At 42.0% G+C, this 26,205-nt stretch overlaps 1 protein-coding gene across 1 annotated transcript; it reads left to right on the top strand.

Annotated features, from left to right (window-relative positions):
• The first annotated feature begins 267 nt into the window (after positions 1-267).
• LOC136520221 (lysine-specific demethylase JMJ703-like) lies at positions 268-7,324 on the top strand. The gene is made up of 13 exons (XM_066513667.1): positions 268-381; positions 1,125-1,462; positions 1,564-1,644; positions 1,724-1,801; positions 1,893-2,354; positions 2,642-2,863; positions 2,994-3,155; positions 3,364-3,732; positions 3,824-5,291; positions 5,500-5,603; positions 5,684-5,881; positions 5,994-6,402; positions 6,494-7,324. Exons 2-12 carry the CDS (start codon positions 1,127-1,129, stop codon positions 6,255-6,257), a joined length of 3,744 nt encoding a protein of 1,247 aa, XP_066369764.1. The 5' UTR covers positions 268-381; positions 1,125-1,126; the 3' UTR covers positions 6,258-6,402; positions 6,494-7,324.
• Positions 7,325-26,205: the final 18,881 nt, after the last annotated feature.

Below are 26,205 nucleotides of genomic sequence, written 5' to 3'. Positions count from 1 at the left end.
ACCCTAGAATTGATCTCAGACATAAGGTATTTTTATACCTACAAATTTTTTAGCCACGGGCACAAAATCAAACCCACACCAAAATAGTACCCGTATCCTCACGGTTTTTATCCATGGGCATGCGGGTTATTTGTACCCATCCATCCGCCTGTTCGGTTGACTGATTTGTATCGTTGGTAGTTTGTGAAAAAGTACCACTGACTGATTTGTGTGAGAGAAAAAATACTGTTCCAATCGTAAACCAGCCACAGCCCAAACGAACACACTGCATACTCGCGACCTAACCCGGAGTCCCCGACACAGCTGACTCCCTCGAGCCTCGTCCTCATCCGTCGTCACCGGTTGCTTCCCCCGCCGCCTTGCGCCTCCATGCTCTCTCAGGTACCTCCTCCACCGCCCCGCGGCCGTCCCCTCCTCCGAACGGCTCGATCGTCACTAGGCATCACCAGCACCGCGTAGTACGGCCAACGAACCCTAGATCCACTGCTGGATCATCCGGGAGGCAGCTGCCTGCTGCTTGATTGCTTCTTCTCTGAGCGATCTGATTACTTGCATTCTGATCCCTTGTGGTGATGCTTGGGTGGTGGTTTCCTGGATTTGCCTGTAGATGATCTAGAAGTTAGTATGTTGGTGTGGAGTCAATATTGATTGGTTGTGTTACATCCTTGAGGAATGATGCTTGATTGGTGCTCTTCTGGATTTGCTGTGGAGATGATCTGGAACTTATGATACTGGTGGATCTAGTTATTATACTATAGTTATGCTGTTAAGCATATACTTTTGAGTGAGTAGTATAGATTATAAGACATGTAGTGCAATATAACAAAACATTTTGAGATGGGAACTAAGTGGTCTGCAACTGTGTCAAGATGCTGCTCTTAGTTCCTTTCCACCTTTTGTTTCAGATCTGTTTTCATGATGTTGAACTAGGTTGCTTGATCATGACTGTGCTCTTTTGTTGCTGTGTGGGCTTGTTCTTTTAATCTTATGGTATTTATTGCAGCAAGTTGCTTGAAGAATCAGTATATGTAGTTGTAGCGCATTTTTGTATGGTCAGTTCTATTCAGCTTAGATATAATGCATTTCGTGCTGTGCTGATCAAAGTCTCTTTCATTTGTTTTTAGCAATGATGGGAACAGAAGGCATTGCAGCCACAGTCATTGAGGACCCCGAACCCTCGATTCCACCTGGATTTGGACCTTTTGCTGCCCCGGCATCATGGGGAAACGATGTTAAACCTGCTGATGCTCATTCTAGTTCTGTTTTAGCATTACAGAGCATCGACGACGATGTGGAAATTTTGGAATATCTATCCAGTTCAGTGGATCGCAAGAGTGACGCAGGTTGCAGTATTTCTGGGAGCAATACCTGTAGGAAATCACTGCGCAATAGACCTCCAATAGATTATAGTCGCTTTGATCAGATTGCATATGAAGATTCTGATGCTGAAGTAGCAGACAAGGTTTCACTTAATTTACTATTCCATCCTTATTTCTTCACCAGTTACCTGAATTTTATCATGATGTTAATGCCTCGCACAATATTGCTCAACTCTATGGATAGGGTGTAAGTTCAGTGAAACATAGACAACAATTCCCTAAAGGAGTACTTCGAGGATGTCCAGAATGTGCCGATTGTCAAAAGGTTTGTGTAATTCTGAAAATTGATGGATAGTGTCCACAAAGGTGTTGTTGTGTTGCTTATATCACATCACATCATTCAGGTTATTGCAAGATGGAATCCATCTGGTGCACGTAGGCCTGTTCTTGATGAGGCTCCTGTTTACTATCCTACCGAGGAGGTTTGTTGCCACATTGTATTGTATCAGTACTTTCACTGCACTGAATTTGTTTTTGCATACACTAATCTTACGATATCTTCTTATGGATCAGGAATTCCAGGACACCTTAAAATACATTGAGAGTATCCGCCCAACAGCAGAACCATATGGGTTATGCCGTATTGTTCCACCAGCTTCATGGAAGCCTCCATGCCTTCTTAAAGAGAAAAACATTTGGGAATGCTCAAAATTTTCTACTCGGGTACAGAAGGTTGACAAGCTCCAAAATCGTAAATCGTCCAAGAAGAGCAGAAGAGGTGGAATGATGAAGAAGCGTAGAAAGATTTCAGAGACTGAAGAAATCAATCACAATCAAATTGGAATGCAGCAAAACCAAGAGAGATTTGGATTTGAACCAGGACCAGAGTTCACACTACAGATGTTTCAAAAGTATGCAGATGACTTCAGTGATCAGTATTTTATGAAAGATAAATGCAGAGATTCACCACCGTCAGTGGAAGATATCGAAGGCGAGTATTGGCGCATAGTTGAAAGGCCAACAGAAGAGATAGAGGTATAAAAAAACTTAGCAAAGAGTAGTATCTATTCCCATTGCAATTTAAGCTTAATGCAATTGTGTCAGTCCTGGATTTTTGACATTTTCCAATAATGGCCGTGTTAGAGAATTTCTTGTTTAGTTTGCAGTTAAGCTCTTACTGCTGTATATGATTTCTGACATGCATGTAGCTCTAAATAGTCATAGCACTTGCATGTGATATCTTACTTGGTAGCGTCTGTGTTTACATATACAGGACTAGTTATGCTACTTTTTAACTGATCAGAAAATCCATTCTCATATAGGTAATATATGGTGCCGATTTGGAGACTGGAACTTTTGGCAGCGGGTTTCCAAAGTTATGTCCTGAAATGAAATCTGATGAGGATAAATATGCACAATCTGGGTGGAATCTAAATAACTTGCCTAGACTACAAGGTTCAGTTCTTTCTTTTGAAGGTGGCGACATTTCTGGTGTTTTAGTGCCTTGGGTTTATGTAGGCATGTGTTTTTCATCTTTCTGCTGGGTAAGATGCTTGTGATATTCTCTTTAGTTTCATAGTTTGTGATTGATGTCATTGATTATGGAAGCTTTATTATGGACTTATGGTATCCATCCTGAGATATTTCACTGATTTGAATTGTGCTTGTTGACAGCATGTTGAAGATCATCATTTGTACTCACTGAACTACATGCATTGGGGTGCTCCAAAGATGTGGTATGGAGTTCCGGGAAAGGATGCTGTGAATTTGGAGGCTGCAATGAGGAAACATCTTCCTGAGTTGTTTGAGGAGCAACCTGATTTGCTTCACAACCTAGTAAGTTTTCTCTCTTGGTGATTTTTTTCTCAAACAATAGTTTCAGGTATAAAGCTTCCCTAGATAATGGTTAACTATGGATTATACTTATGTGGCTATTCTGTGACTATGTTTTTGCACTTCTTAGGCATTTCAAACTCTACTTCCCTCGTATATGCAAGTTACAATCAGATATATTCCTAAATGAAAATGCTAATTCCTTCTGCAGGTTACTCAGTTTTCACCATCATTGCTTAAATCTGAAGGAGTACCAGTCTACCGTTGTGTTCAGCATGAGGGAGAGTTTGTCCTGACATTCCCACGGGCATACCATGCTGGTTTTAATTGTGGCTTCAATTGTGCAGAAGCTGTTAATGTGGCACCCATTGATTGGTTGCCAGTTGGACAAAATGCTGTTGAGCTTTATCGTGAACAAGCTCGGAAAATAACTATCTCCCATGATAAGCTGTTGCTTGGGGCTGCAAGGGAAGCAATAAGAGCTCAATGGGAGGTCCTATTTCTCAAGAGAAATTCTGCTGATAACTTGAGGTGGAAAAGCATATGTGGACCTGATAGCACAATATGCAAGTCACTGAAGGTAAATGCCAGCCACAATATATAACTACGTAATTAGTGTCAGTTGTTTCAATTTCAGTGGAATCTAATATTTTTTAAATCACTCTACTTAGGTACGAATTGAAATGGAGTTGGCACAAAGACAAAATATATCCTCTCCATGTCAATCTAGGAAAATGGATACCGAATTTGATTCTACTGATAGGGAATGTGCATTGTGCTACTATGATCTGCATCTTTCAGCTTCTGGATGTCCATGCTCCCCAGAGAAATATGCTTGCCTGGTACATGCAAAGCAGCTTTGCTCATGTGATTGGAACAAAAGGTTTTTCCTATTTCGTTATGATGTCAATGAGTTGAATATCTTAGCTGATGCTTTAGGGGGAAAGCTAAGTGCCATTCACAGATGGGGTGTCTCTGATCTTGGATTAAGTTTGAGCTCGTGTGTTAAACGGGAAAAGGTCCAAGATTCTAAGACTGTTCGCAGATTAACTGATGGCCCAAGACGGTCCTACATGTCGCAGGCATCAACAGTATCGTTGGTTCCTTCTTCTGTTAGCTCTGAACAGAAAAACAATGAAAATAAGACACTGGATTTAGGTTGTCCAGTTACGAATTTACTTAAAATAAGTTCGGAGGCAAATAATGCGTGTCCTTTGACAAATCAGATAAAATCAGAAAATGTCTCACAGCTAAAGGAGCCATGTGTGAAGAATGAATTATCATGTCCGACCAGCAATGGTACCAGCCGACAACATAATGGAGGGATTGGAGGCCACAAAGTTGCAGCACCAAGCTTGATGGTTCCTTCTGGTCAATCATTTCCTGCAAATGCTGTGACAAGACCCTTAATTACTTCAGGTGAATCCGTGAGAAGTACGCATGTCTTGGCAGTATTTAAAGAGAGTAGAGAAACCTCTTGCCAAACTGGAGACTGTACATCTTCACTTACACTTAGGGAGTATCATAACAGGCCACTGTCAATGATTGATAATGGAGCTAACATGAAGCCAGATCTGGAAAACTTAGACAATTCTCATAGGTTGATGGCATTATCAGACTTCAATGCAACTCTATGTCATTCTTACAAAGATCAAACATTCTTAACACCAGAAACTAATACCTCAGTGATGACTGAGAAAGATAGCAGTCAGGCCCGTACTGCAAGCCAGCAGTTTGTCAATACTGCTTCAAGAACACAAAATGTGTCTCAGGAACCATTGTGTAGTGTCACTGCTCCAAAGCAACTCATAGATCCTCAAGTTGTGAAAAATTCATATGGTGTTTTTGGTTCAGGCAGTGTCCATCTTGGGCATCCAACCGTTGGTAATCAGCAACTAAATGAGAGATGGCATCAAAGACAATCTGATACTCTATCCAGTGTGGAAGTTAGAGCTAGGGGCCATTCAGCTATGATAGTGCAGCCTGCTCTGGAAAATCACAGCAGAAATGGAGTTGCACAGAAGGGTCCTCGCATAGCTAACATTGTACATAGATTCAAGTGCTCTGTTGAACCTATAGAAATTGGTGTTGTGCTATCTGGGAAGTTGTGGTCCTCAAGTCAAGCAATCTTCCCAAAAGGTTTGTTTTGGCAGATTGATATACCTCTAGACATCTTGAGCATTTATGATATCAGGGTGAACACTTCTGGATTTTATCATGCTATTGGAATGTTTCCTTATTGTTATCTACTTATCTGAATACCTTCATTCAGAGATTTGAATTTCATCTGCAGTTTGTTCCATATTTTGCTATGTTCTTTTAGCGTGTTTTCCCTTTGCAAATGCAGGGTTTAAGAGCAGAGTAAAATACTTCAGTGTTGTAGATCCAGTACAAATGACATACTACATATCTGAAATATTGGACGCTGGACAGCAGGGACCCCTTTTTATGGTAAATTTTCGTTTTTTGTGCCTTCCATATATTTATACATATCCGTTCTTCAGTGTCTTGATATTTTATTGCATTTACAGGTGACTGTAGAAAACTGTCCTGGTGAAATTTTCATAAACATCTCTCCTACCAAGTGCTGGAACATGGTTCGTGAAAGGCTCAATATGGAAATAAGGAGGCAGATCAATATGGGAAGAGCTAACCTTCCTACACTACAGCCTCCAGGATCAGTTGATGGTCATGAAATGTTCGGGTTGTTAACACCAGCAATAGTTCAGGTGTGGCATTAATGCTTGGCATTCACTTGACATTCTATGCAACACACTGTTACACATGATGGAAATGCTCTTTTATGGTTCTAATTGACATTTTTTTGGAATTTAATGGCAGGCAATTGAGGCTCGGGACAGAGATCACGTCTGTACAGAGTACTGGCGATCAAGGTCCCATGTTACAACTGAGAATCGAGACAATCAGAATATGCCACCTCATGATCCATTGCTTATTGCACTGAGGGGGCTCTTCCAGCGGGCTAATTGTGATGAACTGCGAGCACTACACAGTTTACTGATGAGCAATAGAACCCTGGATGACAGTTCTAGGCAGCAGGCTTGCCAAATCCTCGATGAGGAGATTGCAAAGCAATGGCACTGACCAGCGTAAATACAGGCTGTTGTACTAACCAATTGTAGTTGGCATGAATTTTTTTGACGGGATCAAGCAGTTTTAACTATTAAGGCTTGCTTCTTCCATTGCCCTTGTGCCCATTCTTTTCATTCTTGTGACCATACCCAATTCTGTAAGAATTGCTACCTTATTGAGTGATATAGGTGCCTCATCTACTACTATCGTGTTGCAAATTATGATCCTTATTTTTTTTTCTTGATCAGTTATTGCAAGTGGTGTCAACAAGCATGAGGCTACAGCTGCATCACCTGCAAGGAAGTCAAAAGTAAGAAGCACATTCATTTGTAATGACATCATAATGTTCTTTATTCCCATTTCATTGTGGTTCCTCAATATTTCTGAAATAGTTGTGGCTGACTATTATGTTACCAATTGACAAGGGTGAGCAACTTATTATAAGATGTAGCTGGGTCATCATATTCCTTTGTTCTTGAAATCTGTTAACCATGCATGCTTGTCTGATGTAAACCACCCTTAGATTCCGGATGTAAACCACCCTTAGATTCCGGATAGTCGGTCATTATTGAGATTATTCCAGAAGTTGTATTCTTTGTGGAGCAAACAATGATTTATATGTATTCACTTGGCATGCATGGTGTAACATTAACTAACTGTGTTTCATATAAAATGTATCAGCATTCCATGCCTGTGCCAACTTCCTTTTAACAAACAATGTACCCAATTCTTCTGAAGGACTGATATGTATCATTCCTTGTTCTACCATGTAAGGACTAGCCGATGAACAGTGACAACTTTGGCTGAACTCATTTTTATGTAATTTGCAAAATTAATGGCTATTTTCATCTGCAATCAGTAGAGCAATTTTCCTTGGTAGTTTTCAATAGAATAGAGAAAAATGTATTTTCGTTTATGCGTACTTTGCATTTTGCATAGAAGTGGTATACTGTATGTCTAGATGTATCGTCATGCACTAGCACACACTACCTCTGTCCCAGAATAAATCAATTCCTAGAGTTATCTTAAGCCAAACTTTTTTTTAAGTTTGACCTGATTTTATAGAAAAGAACACAAGAGTTATGAAACCAAATTGTTATCATTAGATACACCATAATATATATATATATATATATATATATATATATATATATATATATATATATATATATATATATATATATATATATATATATATATATATATATATATACTCAATTGGTGTCATAAACATTTGTGCTCTTTTCTATAAATCTGGCAAAATATAAAAAAAGTTCGACTCAAGACAAGTCTAGGAATTGATTTATTTAGAGATGGAGGGAGTATAATGGTTCCTGTTGATTTCTAAGAAATGAAGGCTTCAATGGTCCACTGCCAAAATAAATAATTTCTACCTTTCTAGGTCTTATATATAACACAGAGATGGTAGATGTCACATCGATCTGTAAAGCCTCCCCCCCTCCCTCCTCTCTACGTTGTTTCTTTCGGAGTACTAGCTGACCTGTCCAAATAGGGATAGCATGGTAGATTCATACAAATATGTAACCTGGTATAAGTTCAATAGGAGGCAAGACAATGAGTCATGACTTCATGAGCTAGACGAGTGCATAGGTCCAGTCCGGAGTCCCAGTCAGCAAAGGTTGAGCTGGGCCTTTGAGAAGTTCCTTATGAATGGATGACGATTTTACGGAGCTATACCGAGGTAATGAGAAAGTATACTTATGCATGTGATTGACATGCGGAATGTAAATTGAGGCCAAAAGAATGAAGATACTGAAAATGAGTCTGAGGTAACATAATTTCTGAATTTGAGCTGTTGCTTTTGCCTTCTGTCACGGACTCGATCTTCAATTCCAGCAGGTAACACGGACACAATAAATCATCTCTGTTTTCCTCAAGTACCTGTCAGTACTGTTAAAGGGGGAAAAAAAGCATAAATTCACTTCTTCCATTTATGAGAGAGCAGAAAAAGGAAATGCTGGTTGTGGAGACACTGCATGTTGAGGTGTTTCCGTGTTTGCTATTCAACAATGGTAATGCATGTCATCTGGAACACTGGACAACCGATGGCTTTAGCTAAACGGCATCATGAGTTCTGTAACTTCTGATGGGCAATATTGAACTCGGAACGACATTTTAATTGCAAGTGTTTATGTGCTGCACAAATGGCCAAGCCAAGTTGATGATTACTCAAAGGTTATCAAACAGATCAAAGTAAAAATGGAGAACACAGCAGTGCACTAAACATTGTGCAGCAACCTATAGCTGTTACTCTCTCCGTTCCAAATCGCAAGTCGTTTTGGTTTTTTTAGGTATATTGTTTTTGCTATATACCTGGATATATACACTATGACTGATACAAAACAAAAATACATTAGTAACAAAGAATCTAGAAAAATCAAAACAGACTTGTAGTTTGGAGTGAAGGGAGTGTAAACAGTCGAACCTATGATTAGTTCAGGGCATTGAACAATCCTTGGACTTGGCTGCCATCTCTTCACACGCCTTGTCAAATGTACCGCCAGCTTGCGATGTCGTTCACACCTCCTTTTCCTGTATAAAATAAAACTTGGCGCAAGGCATGCCACCCTTTTCTTACTAAATTGGCAGCCTCATGAATATTTCTGAACTGAAAGCTATGGGAAGAAATTACATTGCTTTTCTACTCTTACCATCCGGTGCTTGCGTGCACCATTGCCTATATACTAGGAGCTTGTTGTCTTTGAGAGACATTCTGATGTGTGGAGAGGTCGCTGAGCATGTATGAAACGAGATGTGTGACCAGCGACTTTTTGGCTAGAAACACGATAGTGAAGATGGCGGGGATCAGTATGGGAGAACCATCACGGAGGCCCACTTGCACAGGAGAAGGACCACGGACTATCCATGGAATTACCCAACTGAGAGGTTGACCCTCACGTGGGCATCCCTGCGAGGGGCTCCAACCAGGATTAGGCGAAAAGCTGAGCTTCTCGATACCTCGAGAAAAAATCAACGTCGTCAACAGGAGTTTGCTTCTCTGTCTCATTTAAGCTTCTGCACGTTACATGCTTGTGTGCCTACGTTTGTAGTTTAGCTTGTTAGGCTACTATAGGATTGGAATCTAGGTTGCGTAATTCTTTTCTGATAAAGATAGCAACATACTTAGCAAAATTTTAATACACATATAGATAGATATCTTGCATAGCTTTTGATAAGTAGAATTAGAGGCCAAGTAGTCTTAGAAAGCCTAATTTACCTCCCCGCTCATAGGTGTTACGGTTCCTACACACATATAAAGGGGATGATGTTTTCTCAATCTAGTGAAGCACATATCCCTTATATACTACAATTCACTTTTCTCAATCTCCTACTTTAGATTTCAGAAAAGAGAATCCAGTGGAGATGCTATAACTAATGAACTCTTTTATTATGTTTTATATATAGGCATGCACACATAGCAATTATCAATCCAAAGCTAGACTAAATATTGTTATAGATATGCAACAATTATCAATCCAAAGCTAAGTACGATTGATCGATCGCATGCCAATTATCACTGAACCTGAAGCTTTTTGTTTCTTTTTATTTTTTTGGGAATTGAAACATGGAGTTGTTGAGCAAAGACTTTAGCCTGTTCGTTTCGGCTTATTCGCTCGTATCTAGCTTATAATCCACAATTTGAACAATATTTTTCTCTCACACCAAACCAGCCAGCAGTACTTTCAGCCATGGCTTATAAGCCAATTCAGCCGAAACGAACAGGCTGTTTGCATTTCTTTTCCCACACATGCACACAGTTAAATGACCTAGTAGTGGCTTACGAGTGCAGGACAGCTGCACGGCGATCGCTCCTACGTGTTTCGCTTCTTCCGTTGGACCCTGGTGCATGTCTATATCAAACTTGCATAATTGGTTCTAGTTCTAGCTAGTTACCCTCTCTGTCCGTGGTGCATTATGGACAGTTGGACCTATCTGGAAACGAGCAGTCCTCGTATGGTTGGACAAGTCACAAGTTCCACTTGCATGTTTTCGCGACGGGCCTAAGTGGGTTAGATTGGTCCATCCATTTTCATTGTACTACCAACCAATTTATCTATATATTCCTATCTTCTCTTCTTAATATTAATAACGGTAATGCTACATGTCTTATGTCCGACACAAGCAAATCGTCGGACACTCCGGCAGGCCCATCGCTCTGCCCCGCGAGTTTATTAAAAAAAATCACCCATCCTTATCCCTTCTGCTTCCTCCTGCTGCCCTGTCCTGGACGCGGACGTGCACTCCCCTCCCTGCTGCCGCACGCCCCATCCGTCGCCGCTCGCTCGCGCCCCTCGCACGCGCCTCTTGCCCCTTCCTATCAGGCGTGCTGCCCGCTCCCTCCCGTCGCGCACGTTGGTGCTCGCTCCGCTCATCACGCGCGCCGCCCGTCCAGTCGACCCAAGCCTTGTGCTGGTGGTGCTCGCGCGCGCCACTAGTGTGGATGCTAGTGGTGCTCGCGCGCCGCCATTCGCCCGGCTCCCACCCTGACAGCCGGAATTGACCGGCACAGACGCTCTCCCTTCCCTATGTTGCAAATATATGTTTCAAGTGTTTCAGACATTTCAGAGGTATGTTGCAGTTGTTTCATATAGACGTTGCAAAAGTAGATCGGGGATGTTGCACATGTTGTATATGTTGCAAGTGCTTCAGAGACATGTTCCAAGAGTTTGTTAAAAATATTTCATCTGTTCTAGACATACATTGCAAGCGTTTTGATCTGAATGTTGCATATGTTTCACACATATGTTGCAACAGTGTGTTCCAAATATTTTATCTGTTCCAGTCTTCCGTTGCAACACGTGTTTTCATGTTGCAAGTTGTAAGTGTTCTATCTGGATGTTGCATATGTTTTCACACATATGTTGCAAGTATATGTTTCATCTGTTTTAGTTTTAGACATACGTTGCATTCAAGTGTTTCATACTGTTCGGAGAGTCAGGTGACGCGAGGAGTGATGGTGGCACGGCACAGGGGCTGAGGAATGGGGCGCGGTGAGCTGGGGGCCGGCGGTCGGGGGCATGACGGGGCGGGGCGAATGGATGGGGGCAGGGTGTGCGGATGGGGGCGGGTCGAATCAAAGTGGACATGGAGGATTGTGAGCGAGTCGTACGGACGCGACGACGGCACTATGTGCACACGGGCAGGGCGAATTAGCAGACGGGGACAGGCTATGCAGACACGCGCGGGAAATGGCTGTCCGACGGAATCCTAACCCGTCGGACGTTCGGACGCCAGCACGTCCCTTTTAATAAAGACCGAAAGGTCTCAGTCCTTTGTTGCTCACAACCGTCTGATGGGTCATAACGGACTCAATCTTTTTCGTGTTGGTATAAGCTAGAGCAGCGTATACAAACAGTGTGCCGAATCCTATTTCAAAATGAGTTGGAATATGCAGTGTTTTTATAGTCTGCCACTTTCCCATACGAGTTAAGTGTTCAGGGTGCAAAGTTCGATCCTAAAACAAAATGGAACTACATACAGGTTAGAGCAGCGTACGTCTGGGCATAGTACAAAGTTCGATTCATAGATGAATTGAAACACATGTCATAATTGCTAAATAAATCTCCATGCCACGAGTCATCTAGATAACCACGCAACCAAGTTGAACGTCCGTCGCAACTCAAGAATATGTTTACTCGTAATAAAAACTGACGATGCACTTCAATCATCTTAGTATAAGATTTCAAAACGAGCTACAGAGTACGAAGCTAACGACTAATTGAGGTGACGAGTAAGTTTTCAATCCACCAGTTTGCATTCCTAGGCCCGTTTAGCCCTTATTTGGAAGTTGTCGGATTCACCTCAATCCATATGTGTTGAGGAGAATTAAGATGAAATTTAGTTTAAGTTTTACTCTAATACACCTCAACATATATTGATTGATATGAATCCGACTACATCCAAATAAGGCCTTAAGAGGATACAAAGGATTGCTACTCATTTTAAATTAAAACGAGGACGTTTTGACCCCTTAGCGGTTTTTTTTATTTGCTATTGTTGTCGTCGCCGTTTTGATCCTTTGGTTTATTGTAAACTTTATCGTATTCAGCCCGAGCTACTTCTTTTTATATAATCGACAGCTCTGTTCTTTGATTCATTTTTAAAAAAATATAAAATGAGGAGGATGTGTTAATAATTTATTGACCTACATTAGGAATATAGTGCGGTCGTTCTTAAACTTATAATAGAAGAATACATGGCCAATATTATGGAGCCTAGTTTACCTAACTCGAATCTCTATTAGACCTTGTTTGATGTATGTGTATCCACTTCAATCTACATGTGTTGGAGTGGATTGGATGGAACTTAGTTTAATTCCATTCTAATCCACTTCAACACACGTGAATTAAGATGAATACATACGCATTCAAACAAGGTTAGGTATGTTGGGGTCAACATTTGCCCTGTTCGCTTGACTTATAAGTCGTACTTTTTTAGCTAACGAATAGTATTTTTCTTTCACAACAAATTAGTCAACGGTACTTTCAGTCATGACCTTTGAGCCAAGCGAACATGGCACAGACTTATGACTAATGATACAAAGCAATAGGAGCCCATGCATAGGCAGTCACAGACTAGAGTGTCTAGCCACAGACTTTGCTCTACTCAGATATCGCCAGCAACTTAATTTCTTCTTTTTTAACGCTTTTTTTTGTTTTGGCCATAGAATACTGCTACTATGCAGAAAGATTGCAAGTCCTTGTCTGGAGATGTGTGCCACAACAAAACTAAACTCTCCCGGTAGGATTTCGTCTCCTTGACAAAAGTTAACTCTGCTTGGCACTAATAGGGCTATACAGGCCGGCCCGGCATTTATCTGAAAAATCTCAGTGCCACAACGACATAACGATTAAAGATAAGGACGAATATATAGTCATGGGACTACCTACTCATAAAATACTTGTCTAACAGAGAGATGGTTGTTAGTTACCAAACTAATCAAAAGAGTAATCACATTACAGAAGACGCATATCTCTTCTAGCAACTATACTTCGACAGAAATTACTACTACCCCGGATAGGCATGTCCGGAAATACCTCATCTTGATCATGAAACCATATGTACTGATATTTCCAGGCTATCTAGATAAAAGGTTCAATACCCATTTTAATAATAAATTACAAATGCCCAAATCCTTATTTTGCAGATTTCTATAAGATATTTAAATATGCTCAAGGAAAGTTAAGGTTGTGGAGAAAATATAAACTCGATCTAAGGGGTTATTTGGTTCGGAGCCTCGCATGCGACTTGGCTCCCAGGCACATTGACTCTCACATCTCATATTAGAATTTGTGGGCTTGGCCCAATAGGAATTCTGAATAATTCTAAATAAATCTTATAGGTCCATTCATGTGTATATATGAGGGAGTGTGAGAACCTTTAGTCCTACCTTGCTAGTTGAAATGGTGGTTGCCATATTAAATATAAGAAAACCATCTCCACCTCTCTAAGTCTAATGTGAGGAGGAAGAAGGAAACCCACACTCTTGCCTCGTTGAGCTAGGGCGAAGGGTGCATGCGGGAGCGAACACATGCTTGTGGGCCGGAGCGTGGCTTGCTTTTGCAGCTTTAGTTTTTGGTTACTTGGCCTTTAAGTTTGCAAGTTGGAATCCTAGTCGATTTATATCGTGATCGCGACACAAGATCGTCCCGGATTTCCTCTAACCTAAATGCATCTATATATTCGAGTTAGGGTTTTGCCTCTTTCTACTACTTCGTCGTTGTCATAGTCTCTCCACCCCGAGCACCTACGTGCACTGGCGATTGGGAGAGTAGGTCTCTGAAACCCTCGTCCTTGTGATCCTGCACCGGAAGAGGATGATAAGGTTTTTGGGAAATGCTTTCGCACGACCGCTCCCAATCTCCACGACGACTCATCTTCTGGCGGTGCCACGTACCGTCGTCTCTGTCGCTAGCTGCTTTGACCCGTCTTCAACAACGACGCTGGTGCTCCACCACTAATTGACGATCTCTCACCATCAACCACGATGTCTTCATTTGCAAATTGAGAGTTATGCTCACCGTGATTTGATTTGTTATTTCAGCATGCCTACTGATTCAAATATGTTGTTGTTCACATTAATTTTGTGGGGTTCAACTAGTATGTCAAGTTTATACATGCTAGTATCTAAGAATGTCATGATTTATGTTCTGAAATTAATCTTGAAATTACCTACTTTCTCAACACCCCAGGTGCTCAGAAATGAACACCCGGGACGGGTGCCTAGTGAGCAAGTCTGCCTATAGAGCAATCCAAACAGCGCCTAGGTCTCTTATTGTAGAGTACTCTCATTGTTTTCAAATAGAAGCTGTGTAAAAATACATGTTAGAATTTAGAAACTTCCACCATCGAAAAAAAATAGTCCATCCATCCCAAAAAACTTGATGACCTGGTATTAAAAAATCTTTAAAAACTTGATATTTTTAGCTCTTTGATTGACACTAGGTGTGCCCCATTTTGGCATCCTCGTCAGGTCAGGTCCTCTCGCATGGCTGTTATTTTGCGTAATTTTTCCTTGAGATCTTGTTTGGATGCTCTTGTACCCACATCAATCCATATGTGTGGGAGTGGATTAAGGTGGAACTTAGTTTAATTTCATCCCAATCCACTCCAACAAACGTGCATTGATGTTGTGAATGGAAATTGCCTACTTTATCAACACCTCAGGTGCTCAAAAATAAATGCCTAGGATCGGTGCCTAGTGAGCATGTCTTCCTGAAGAGTAATCCAAACAAGGCATAAGTCTCTTATCCTAGAGTACTCTCATTGTTCTCAAATAGAAGCTGTGTAAAATACATGTAAGAATTTAGAAATTTCCACCATCAACATAAAAAAGAATCCATCCATCCCAAAATACATGATGATCTGGTATTTAAAAAATATCTTTAAAAACTTGATATTTTAGCTCTTTGACACTAGATGTGCCCCATTTTGGCATCCTCATCTGATCCTGTTGCATGGCTGTTATTTTGGGTATTTTTTTCCTTTGAGATCTTCTTTGGATGCTCTTGTATCCACATCAATCCATATGTGTGGGAGTGGATTAAGATGGAGTTTAGTTTAATTTCACCCCAATCCACTCCAACACACGTGCATTGATGTGAATACGAGTGCATCCAAACAAGCCCTGAGATGAATGGCCCTAGATTTCTATTCGTGGTAACGAGTCTACACGATAACATGCGACGCCTACTATACCAAAAACCCATCTTTAGTGACTCTTTATATGTTGGTAACATTTTAGCAACTTATGATCGGTCGTTGTTGATCTATGCTAACTCTTCCTATAAGTCCTTGATAGTGGCGTCGGTATTAATAAATCTATAACAACCGACCACTTATCGGGGCGATGATCAGATGCTATATAGTAGATATAATGATCGATAGTTTGATGCCGATTATAAACTTATACTAACTCAAGGTCTGATGATATTTATTTATAGCGACCAACTGTCCGACACTATGCATAATATGAACTAATTAATCAAGAAGAGATGCTCAGGGGATAAAAGATGTTAGCATATCCAATCTCTTATGGTCAAATCAATACTATAGATAGTTCATCATCATTCACAGCCGGCTCTAAAACCAATATCACAACCGGTTTTGCGAGTTGACAGTGATAGTTGGCAATGATGTCCACCTTCACTATCATTGGTTTTAAATCAGTGATGAAAACCTAATAAAAAGCATGGCTGACGTCTGCGCCCAACCACGCCGTGTCACATGCAGAGCTCACGCCAATACCTTGCCCACCGTCCGCACCGCCACCACTAAGCTCGCCACTCGTCATCTTCGGATCTCGGCAGACAGGTGCCACCCTCATGCAGATCTAGACCGGGGTGCCATGCCTAGAGAGAGAGAGAGAGAGAGAGAGAGAGAGAGAGAGAGAGAGAGAGAGAGAGAGAGAGAGAGAGAGAGAGGTGGGTGAGTGAGAGAAGAGAGAGTCGACAGCTAGGGTTTCACGTGTATGTACTTATAAGGCCGGTTTTTACCACCGGTTTATATATTGAACCAGTAGCGAAACCTATTTTTCATTGCTGGTTCAGCCACAAACTAGTGGTAGGTTTTAATAGAGTTGACGGTGGAAATAACGTTAGTGAAAACCATTTATATAGTAGTGAATCGAAGAATTTATTAGCAGCAAAATCTTCCTCCAGCTGTTCTCCTAAATCAATTGTTTTGTGTTGTGACATCCAAAATTATCTTCACTCTCCATCAAATCCAGGGTAACAGGTTGATCCCCTATCTATGTTTTTACGTTATTTTTATTTTTACATGTCTGTAACTTTTTTCTCCGCAAAATGATCTCAATTTGCTCCTAGAGGCCGTCACTACGCGTCACTCTTGAGCAAGATGCGCATCGTCAGACATCTCTCTTCCATATATAGGATGTCTGTCAATGCACATCCCTCTTCCATCCCACGCACACCACTCCCCTTGGGGCCGCTCTATCCTCTGTGTTGCTCCCCCTCCCCCGCGCATGTGTGAGGTCCCACCCAATCAGATGGATTGGGCAACAGCTCTCGAGGTGAGGAAAGCTCCTTCCTTGATGCCGCTAGAGTGAAAATAGTGACAAGGAACCATAATAATCGAAATCAATGAAGAGAGAAGATTTACAGCCTATAGTGGATAAGGTTATTAAGAGGATTGCATGCTGGAAGGGCAGATTACTGTCCTAAGCTGGGAGGCTAACCTTGCTTAAGGCTTGCTAGCTAGCATACCAATTTATCTTTTGTCTATTATAAAGTTTCCCAAATGAGCCATTGAATTGATAAATTCTCAAATGGAACATTTCCTGTGGAATAATAATGAGACAAATCATAAATACCATTTGGTGAATTGGCAACTAATAGCTCAGAAAAAAGAATTGGGGGGGGGGGGGGGGGGGGGGGGGGGGGGGGGGAGGGGTCTTGGTATCCCAGATTTGAGGAATCTCAACCTTTGTTTGTTGAGCTCATGGATCTTTAGATACCATTTGAACTCTACCTCCATTTGGAGGCAAATTGTAGATTATAAAATACAAAACTGAGAAACCAAACTTGCTATGTTGTTCTGATATCAATGTCTCTCCTTTCTGGAAAGGAGTTCTATGGTGCTTATGGAAAGTTGGAAATGGGAACAAAATTCGTTTTTGGGAGGACAACTGGTTTGGCAATTCAAGTTTAGCTATCCAATATTAGCCTCTTTACATCATTAATAAGCAGCATGGTAAAACTATAGCATAGGTCTAGGATGGGGAAGTTTTAAAACTTACTTTTAGAAAATCTGTTTCTGAAAGGTTAATATATGCTGTTGTGGTATGAGTTTTTAGAAGTGACAGAAAATATAGCCTTTATAGATGATGAAGATCAGATAATCTGGGGTTATAGTTCCAATGGAAAGTACTCAGTACAATCCTTATATGCAGTTGTTAATCATAGGGGAGTGATCCCTACTTATGTTCACACCGTTTGGAAGCTACACATCCACCTAGAGTACAGATTTTTTTGTGGCTTTTATCCAAAAACAGACATTTGACAAGGGATAATCTGACTAAACGGAGAGAGGTACTAGATCAATCTTGTGTGTTCTATGTTGAAAAAGAGTCGGTTGACCACCTCTTATTTCAGTGTTACGTGGCTAAGCGTATATGGCATATTGTTTTAACAATGTTGAATTTGTCTGATGATTGCAATTATGAAACAATGGCGTCTCGTTGGCTTGCCAATAAGCATCATAACGTTAACAACATAATCTGTGCAGTGGTCCTGTGGTGCTTATGGAAATTACGTAATGATTTGTGTTTTCAGGGAACAAGATGGAGAAGCGAGAAGCAGGTGCTGGTGTGGATAGTAAGAATGTTGCGAAGGTGGATGCCCATGTTCAAGCAGGAGGTTGGAGAGCGCGTGGAGGAGCTGGCCACACAACTGGAGGTCCAGGCATTGAAGCCTCTGGCGATCTGCTGGGAGGATACCAGGGAGATGCAAATATCAAGTTCGGGATGATTGACTACCCAATCTTCGGAGCTGGACTATACCGTTGTGAATCCAACAAGATCTGAGAGTGATTTCCAGTTGTCTGTCGTCGACGTTGTGCAAGACTGTAATGTGATTGACCTTTAGGTTTGTGTTCTGGCGGGCGCACATACGCTTTGAACTTGGATGCTTATGATCGCTTTATGCATAATAAAGCGGGGAAACCTTTTTTTTCTAAAAAAATTATGGAATATTCAACCATATCCGTGTCAGACTGCCTTTTAAACACCATCTTGCATGTAATTGATAGTCGAAATCAATGAAATATATGCATGCCTTTTAAACTATGCACTACTAGAAAATTAATCAAGTTGACAACCAAACTAACTAATTAGTGAGTACTTAGTTCTCAAATTACTTATACACTCTGTATTTATTTCAAGATAGACGAAGCACTAATTTAGGACTGAAGGTAGCCTAGATTGTTTACGCGTCATGTTTTAAATTAGGGGACCGGGATATAGGGAAACTTCTGTGGAAGAGAGAGATCTAGAGGGGATGCAAGTTTTGGATAGCTCCACTATCAAAAAATAATGTGTATTTAGACGAACTCGGAACCACTCAAATTTGGCAGCCAAGCTATTCTTAGAAGTAATTGCATCTGACCGACCTTGGATAGACATAGACTAGATCAGGTTCTGCTAACTTGGTTGACTTGCTGCCTTCACCGCAAGTCCGCAAGCGAGCTGGGAGTTGGAGAATGAACAGAATCTTGTGATCAGTTACATGTTGTCGTCTTGCCACATTGCAAGTGGCGTGTAGAATAATGTTGAATAGAAGCTTGTATTGATTAGAGTGATATATTAGCACAAATTGAGTACTGTAAATCGATCTGTATGCAATGAGGGGACACCTCCATCTCCATGGAACAGACGCCAAGATGACACTGGTAGAATACTGGATTATGGTCTTACCGGATGTCTGCTCATGGTGATAGACCACGTATATATTAATCTCTTATACCTAGATGTTTACAGGACGGCACATGCAGATGCAGGCCTTCGAAACTGAGATAAACATGGAACTTGATAGTAGATGTTACAATCTTTGGCTCTGAATTGTTTGTAAGCCCTGCCTCTGCCCCTGCCCCTGCCTCTGCCTCTGAATTATATATAGGACGAAACTAACATATAAGACATGCTGAGTCTTGACGTGAACCATGTCGCAATTTTTGGCGGCGCTTCGCTTGCGTTTGGACCGCCCCGGCGCGCGTACATATTCTATTCCAATTGCAACCTTCGATTCCTTGTTTTGTTTGTCCCAACGCCCGATCGATGCTTCCATCCATGGAACTTGTTTATTATTCGCCTTTCGCCCACGCAATCCGAAAGCGACCGCGCGCACCCAAGAAAAGAATTCAGAACAGAACCTCGGCGTCCAGGCTGCCAGTCCCAGGATATATACATTGGAATCTGGTTGATTGGGCTACGGCACAGGTAGGTTGTATGCTTGCTTGTATCTGAACGCTCCCGCTGCAGTAGGATAAGTACATTGGAATCTGGTTTTGGGTTTCAAGTTTCGCATTAAGACATCCAAGGACTGAATTCAGAATTCAACTGAACTGAAAACACGCCGTCAGGTGAAACTGTTTCATGAGCCGCCGCCACTGAGACGCCGCCGGCCTCCGCTTTTTCCTCGCTACCACCGCCGCGCCTAGATGCCCTCTCCTTTCTTTCTGGTGCATCAGTCGGAGACAAGAAGGGGAAATGACATATCCCTTTTCTCGAAGTTTTATATCTACTCCCTCCGTGATGTTCTGTAATTTTTTAGAAAGATTAGTGAAGAAGATAAATATCTCTAATATCCTTGGATTGTTACCCTTAAAAGTAGCGATGTTGCACGGTTTACATTCTAATTAAGACTGAAATTTTTATTTTTTAGCTTTTTTTTTAAAAAGTTTTCACAAATATGCAGCTGGAGGTAAGATTTTAAAATTTAGACCCTTAACTCGGCGCCAGCGTTCTTACACGTCTCGACACCATCGTTGCTGGCGCCAAGCTCTTGGGCTCGACGCAGACGTGGCGGTGACATGGCAGGTAGCTCAGCGCCGTAGATCTTGGCGCCGAGCTCGGCGCCATAGATCTTGGTGCCGAGGTGGTATTTTAACCCTGCCCCGAACCTTCCTGCCCGAGCCTTCTTACTCTTCTTTTTCCTCCCTCTCGGGTTTTTTTCTCTCACTACTTCGCCCTACCTCACGAATCAGCATATTGGACCTTCGAAACTTTGATTTAATCCGTAGATCTTCGAGAGCAAGGTATCCTCGCTCCCCTCCTAGTTTTTTTTTTCACACCGACTCGATATATATTAGTAGGATTTTTCAACCTAAGAATCGTCATTACTTAGGATTTTATGCAATTTTTAATATTTGTATTATACAATCGTAGGATGCCAAGGCGTGGAAAAGCTAGTAAACCAAGGTAACCTCAGCGCATGGTGTTATATTATGGGTTCATTGTTGTGCATCAAATAGGAAACCCTAGGTTTAGGGTTTAATATTAATTGCTTTCGGTTCTTAGAACGAAAATGGCTAAATTGTAGTTATGGTCGGATGACCGGAAATGCCTTCGACCCATTGCCTCTGCCTAGTGGTGTTCCAGTGCCCATATGCTTTTGTGGCGATCCTTGCAAGGTACCCAAGTTCGATGAAGAGGACACGTATAGGCAGAGGTATTGGATGTGTTCCAATTTTACGTTTGAGCATACACTTCGTCAGCGCCGCATTAACAAGATGGTGAGGAATTGATGTTTATGTCATATGACATCTTGCATGATTTTTTTGTTTTATAACAATTGCATTTTTTGCAGACCCCTCCACCGCTCTGTGGTTTTGAGCAGTGGATCAACATGGAGATCAAGCCTAAAGACAAGGAATGGATGCAGAAACTATTACGGTGGGAGGCAGAGGACAAGGAGATGATGGAGAAGAGATGTGGAGAGGAGGCTGCAAAAAAGGAGCACAAAGAAGAGGAGGAAAGATGGCGTGTTGCTACGTACAAGGAGGAGAGGGCGAAGAAGCTTGAGCGTGCACGTCGAGCGAAAGAAGCGATGGAGGAGAATCCCGATGCCCTGAGAAAGAGAAAGTGGCCTCGTTGCACTCAGTAGTCTTCATGACTTGCTAGTTCTATAGTTTATTCATGAACAATGTTGTCTATTGTCGGCACGTACTTCTATTATTATTGTGTTGTTTAATTATTTGTGGTCATAATATTCAGTATAATGCTACGGACGTAGTGAAATGTGATCACGTGCTGCAAAAACAACCTAACGAAGTAGGGAATTATATAATTCAACACACAAAATACATGAAATGACATATGAGAACATGTACCGAACTAGGGTACATAGTTCCTTCGACTAAACCTAACATGCCTTAGATAATTAAACCAAACAACAAACACATGGATGTGACATGTGACTAAGATAGGGTTATCCTAGTAGTGTGGCCACATAGCAAATTGTGTTGCACCTTCTCTACAATAGCCTCCCATTGTTGGTGGTAGTGGTGGCGGGGGTGATGGCGGAGGCCTTTTGTTCTTGTGGTTAAGGCAGGTGCAATATGGATCATTGCAGAGTGCCTCCTGTCAATCAGCACCATTGTTGTTGTCGTCCTGTTCGTCGTCCTTGTAACCGCTGCTAACTTCTCTTTCTAGATCGAAGATACGGTCCTGCAGGTAGTAGATGTATTCCACATGCGGATAAATAGATTGAGGATCGACCCACCTAGTGAACCCACAGTTTTCTTCGGCCAAGGAAGACTGCAATAAGTATGTCATGTAAGTTGTATAGAAGAGAAACATATTGAAGAAACAAATAGTAATAGCAATTACTCATGCTCGCGGGCATTTGAAGAAACGACGACCTCCATCTATTCCCTTGGTGAACATCCACACTAGGCCACTCTTCTTTCCGTTTATCGTATCCTCTCAGTGGTGCCTCTTTGGTGAAATCATTTTTGCTCTCAACTGAGAACCTCTCATAAAGAGCTTCCTCAAAGAAATCGGGACCAAGAGAACCCTCCCATATAATGGCAGTTCCCTTCCCCTTTCCTCTCCCTTTGGATGACCCTCCAGACATTGGTGCTTCAATGAAAAAAAATACTGAGGAGTGTTCTTCTTTCTTGTTGTGTGTGTGAATGAGAGGGAGTGAGGGGTTATTTATAGGTTGAGAGTAGGAATGGAGGCCTCTCAATGTGCCATGTCAGCGATCCGTGTGCCTCTTCACCTCAGCCCTTGGATCAAACAGTCATAAGTTGGATGGTGGAGATGGAGTTGAGTTGTGCTTCCTTGCATGCCTTCCTATCTTGAGCAAACCGCCATTCCTCTGTACAATTCTTCCGGAATACACATGCCACGGAGGTTGGAGAGGTGGTAACAAGCACTTGGTCAAGGTTGGGCCCAAGGCGAGCCTATAGGTGGGTCGGTCGACCCTAGGGGTCGATCGACCCCTGGAGACACCATCCTATAGGTGTACTATGTAAGTGAAGTGATATATCGCTGCTGTCATAGTACTCCTCGTCCTTGTAACTAAAAAGTCTATTTTCATTGTCTGAAAAGCCTAGATTCGTTCGCTGTTACTGAAAAGCCTAGATGCTATAGGTGTAATATATAAGTGAAGTGATAAATCACTGTTGTCATCGTACTTCTCGTCCTTGTAACTAAAAAGTCTATTTTCATTGTCTGAAAAGCCTAGATTCGTTCACTGTTACTGAAAAGCCTAGATTCATCTACAAAGCATCTGTACGATATGATTGGACTATACATGTTCTAATGAATTTACATTTAATCTATGTACTACATTTGTACCTTTTTAGCAGTGTAGTATAATTAATGATTCATGGAAAAATTTCGCAAGAGTTTCCCTTGTTTCAGGAGCATTCATAGTTACAAACAGAGACATCATTATATAATCCAAACATTTAATCGTCCAAAGAGCACAATGCAACCACAACGAACATCACAATCAACATAACATGTCTTGTATAGTCCAAATAGTCCATAATGTCCATACAATCCCAAATAGTTATAGGAAAGTAACTACAAAATCCATAATAGTACATACTAACATCTATCATAAACCCTCACTACCTCCTAGTCTTACCCTTACCCTTGTGACCAAGAGCGCTGGTATCTGGAGTTTAAGGGTCAGGTGGATGGCGTCGCCTAGTGCTTGGAGGCTGTGTAGGCTGAGTCGAGGGAGCATCCTGGAGCTGAGAGGGGCCAAGCTCCTCATGCCTCTGGTCCACATCGTCGTCGTCGTCGTACTCGTCCTCGTCCCCTATAGCTGCTTGGCTAGAGGAACCTAAGCCTCCTCTGCCTGTGGAAACAACATACACGTCTTGCGTCGTGTCTATCCTACAACCACAACGAGCAGCCGCATGGCGTAGCCAACATGACAGCCTCTATTATACAAAATTATGTTAACTGAAAGAATCTAACGTATTAATAATATGTTTGAAAGAATATTTTGAATCTTACATTTGGGAAGCTACACGTGTCGTCGTCCCTGACTCTCAGATGAAAGCGCTCAATGTCTTCAATGGAGCATTTGAGGGTATTGCCCTGCAACAAAGTTCTCAGTAATAATACTTCTGAACATATAGCAACATGTTTTGTTTTCTTTTGTACAAGAATCTAACGTATTATAAGGATTCTGTAGCTCGAAGGTGGCACTAACTAAAATAGATACCTCTAACGCATAATGTATTGGTATGCAACTTAACGTAGAAAAATAAGACAATTGACTTATCACTCTATCCAAGATTGGTCCTACCTCCACCTGCCTTCCTGCATGAGTAGATTGGTCGTACGCCGTGTCTTCATCGTCGGAGGACTCGATGTCAGCGTAGTCATCTTCTATCCATTGTAGCCTCAGCCTGCAATGTGTCACACGTTGGTACCAAGCTTGGTACTGCCTAAACTCATGGTTCGTGTGCGGCTCATTGTTATTGTCCATGTTGTCGTGCATCTCCTCCCATTGCTCAATGTAGTACTGGTGGTGCTTCTCCCAATCAAAAATCTTTTTGTTCTTCTAACGATCCAACCTGCACGTATGTCATCATTACTTGAATCCATGTACATGTCACCATATTAATGGAAATAGACCATCACGAGATATTTGAAATAGCAAAACACTTACTTGTGTAAGTCAACGCTAGTCGAGAATGGAGCCGTTGGCCAAAGCTATCTCACTCCAAATTGGCGTGCAACTCTATCTAGCAGGTGGAACTCAACAGCATAGAAATAGATTAGAGGGCACCTCATCCTATAGAAGTCATCGTCGAACCCGCACATGTTGCTCAAATGAAAAGGAAGTGTCCCCTCTCCATCGTACGGCTCCCACGACACATGCAACATGTCCAAACAAGATGTTAGATGATATACTAAACCATTTCAAACCAGCATGGGAAATAAAATTTACTTACACTAGATGCCATGAGCGTGTCTAGCTCGTTCGTGAACTCAATGTACGCCCACTGTAACCTCGCGTGTGGAACCCTAACCTGGTCCCAAAGGTATGCCCACGTCGGCTGCCGATGTGGAGGCTGACCTGGGAACCACTCACGATGAGCCAGAACCTCGAGACGGCCAACTGGTAGATGAGCCCACATCCACAACTAAAGCAGGTACACGCATCCACCAAGTGATGCTGTGGACGAAGTCCGACGACACTCCTCGCACAGCTACCGGTAAAGAAAACCCAAGACCGCAGAGCCCCAGCTGTACTGACCTGCCTGGTCCCAATCACTGAGGTAGTGGACCCACATCCATGACGTAGTGTTACCCGTGGCATCGAGGAAGAGAACATAGGCAAATAGGTGTAGGATCCACACCCTGTAGTAGTACCCAACTGTCTCCTTATCTGCCTCCTCGGGGCACTGTGCGAACTCTTGTCGGAGCCAGGAGATTAGAACTCCAGAAGTGCGAGCCCCTTGCTCGCCAACCTCACGCCCAAGGAAGGCCTCTACTCGTGCTCTCCAGCCTTCTGACCTACACTGCCTGGTGACTGCGTTGCCGTGAATCCTCAGGCCTAGCATCTTCTGACAGTCCTGGAGCATGACTATCATCTCCCTGAAAGGTAGGTGGAATCTGTGAGTCTCCGACCGTCACCTACATTTTAGACAAAACAAGATTACATGTAAAAAAAAGCAAGCGCATGAACAAATGGCCATGAATGGAGGCAATGATTGAAGATAATACCTGTCAACCAATGCAGTTATGGCCGCTAAGATGAACTTAGGCAACCCACGACGAACCTGAAAAGAGATAACATCTAGGCCAGCTCTTTGCAGGAAAGGTGTGTACCTGTCGTCGTACTGCATGTCCAAGAACCCATTGTGGGTTCTAGGTTGAAGGAGCAGAAGATCCTACATGGAATAAAACATAGTCTCCTGTTACTTCATGAACACATGTATGCTCACAAAAATTTGAACAAAACGTATAGATTATTACCTGGCCCTCCGCTATGAGACGTCCTCGGTGGGTCGCCTCGTACGTCGGGTCGAGCAGGTGGAATTGTGCCATCCTACAAAAAAGTCAATGAATTAGAAATTCAATATACAATAAAACATGAACTTAGAAATGTACAAGTAATTGACACAATTACATACATAAATTGAGACATGCATAATTAATTAAATGAATACGACAAATATGAAATAATGTAAACAACCAATAGTCGCACCTCACTAATCTGTCAATGGCAACTGCGTGAATTGTGGCCAAGTCTACCACACTTGCCGCACTCGTACTGCTCGGGGTCAGTAAGAAATGGGGTTCCTCTCCCATGCCTCGTTCTTTCGGGTATCTAATCCATAACCATCCTGTGCCTCGTCCTCTTCCTTGATCCACGCTAGTTCCAACGGTAAGCTGAATCCGTAATGTACTTTGGCCCATCATATGGAGGCCACTCTCTAGGGTCCCAGA

Source organism: Miscanthus floridulus, chromosome 18 (assembly GCF_019320115.1).
Source record: "Miscanthus floridulus cultivar M001 chromosome 18, ASM1932011v1, whole genome shotgun sequence".
Taxonomy (NCBI): Eukaryota; Viridiplantae; Streptophyta; class Magnoliopsida; order Poales; family Poaceae; genus Miscanthus; species Miscanthus floridulus.
Note: the sequence above shows the minus strand (reverse complement) of the source record. Positions and strands in the feature narration are given on the sequence as shown.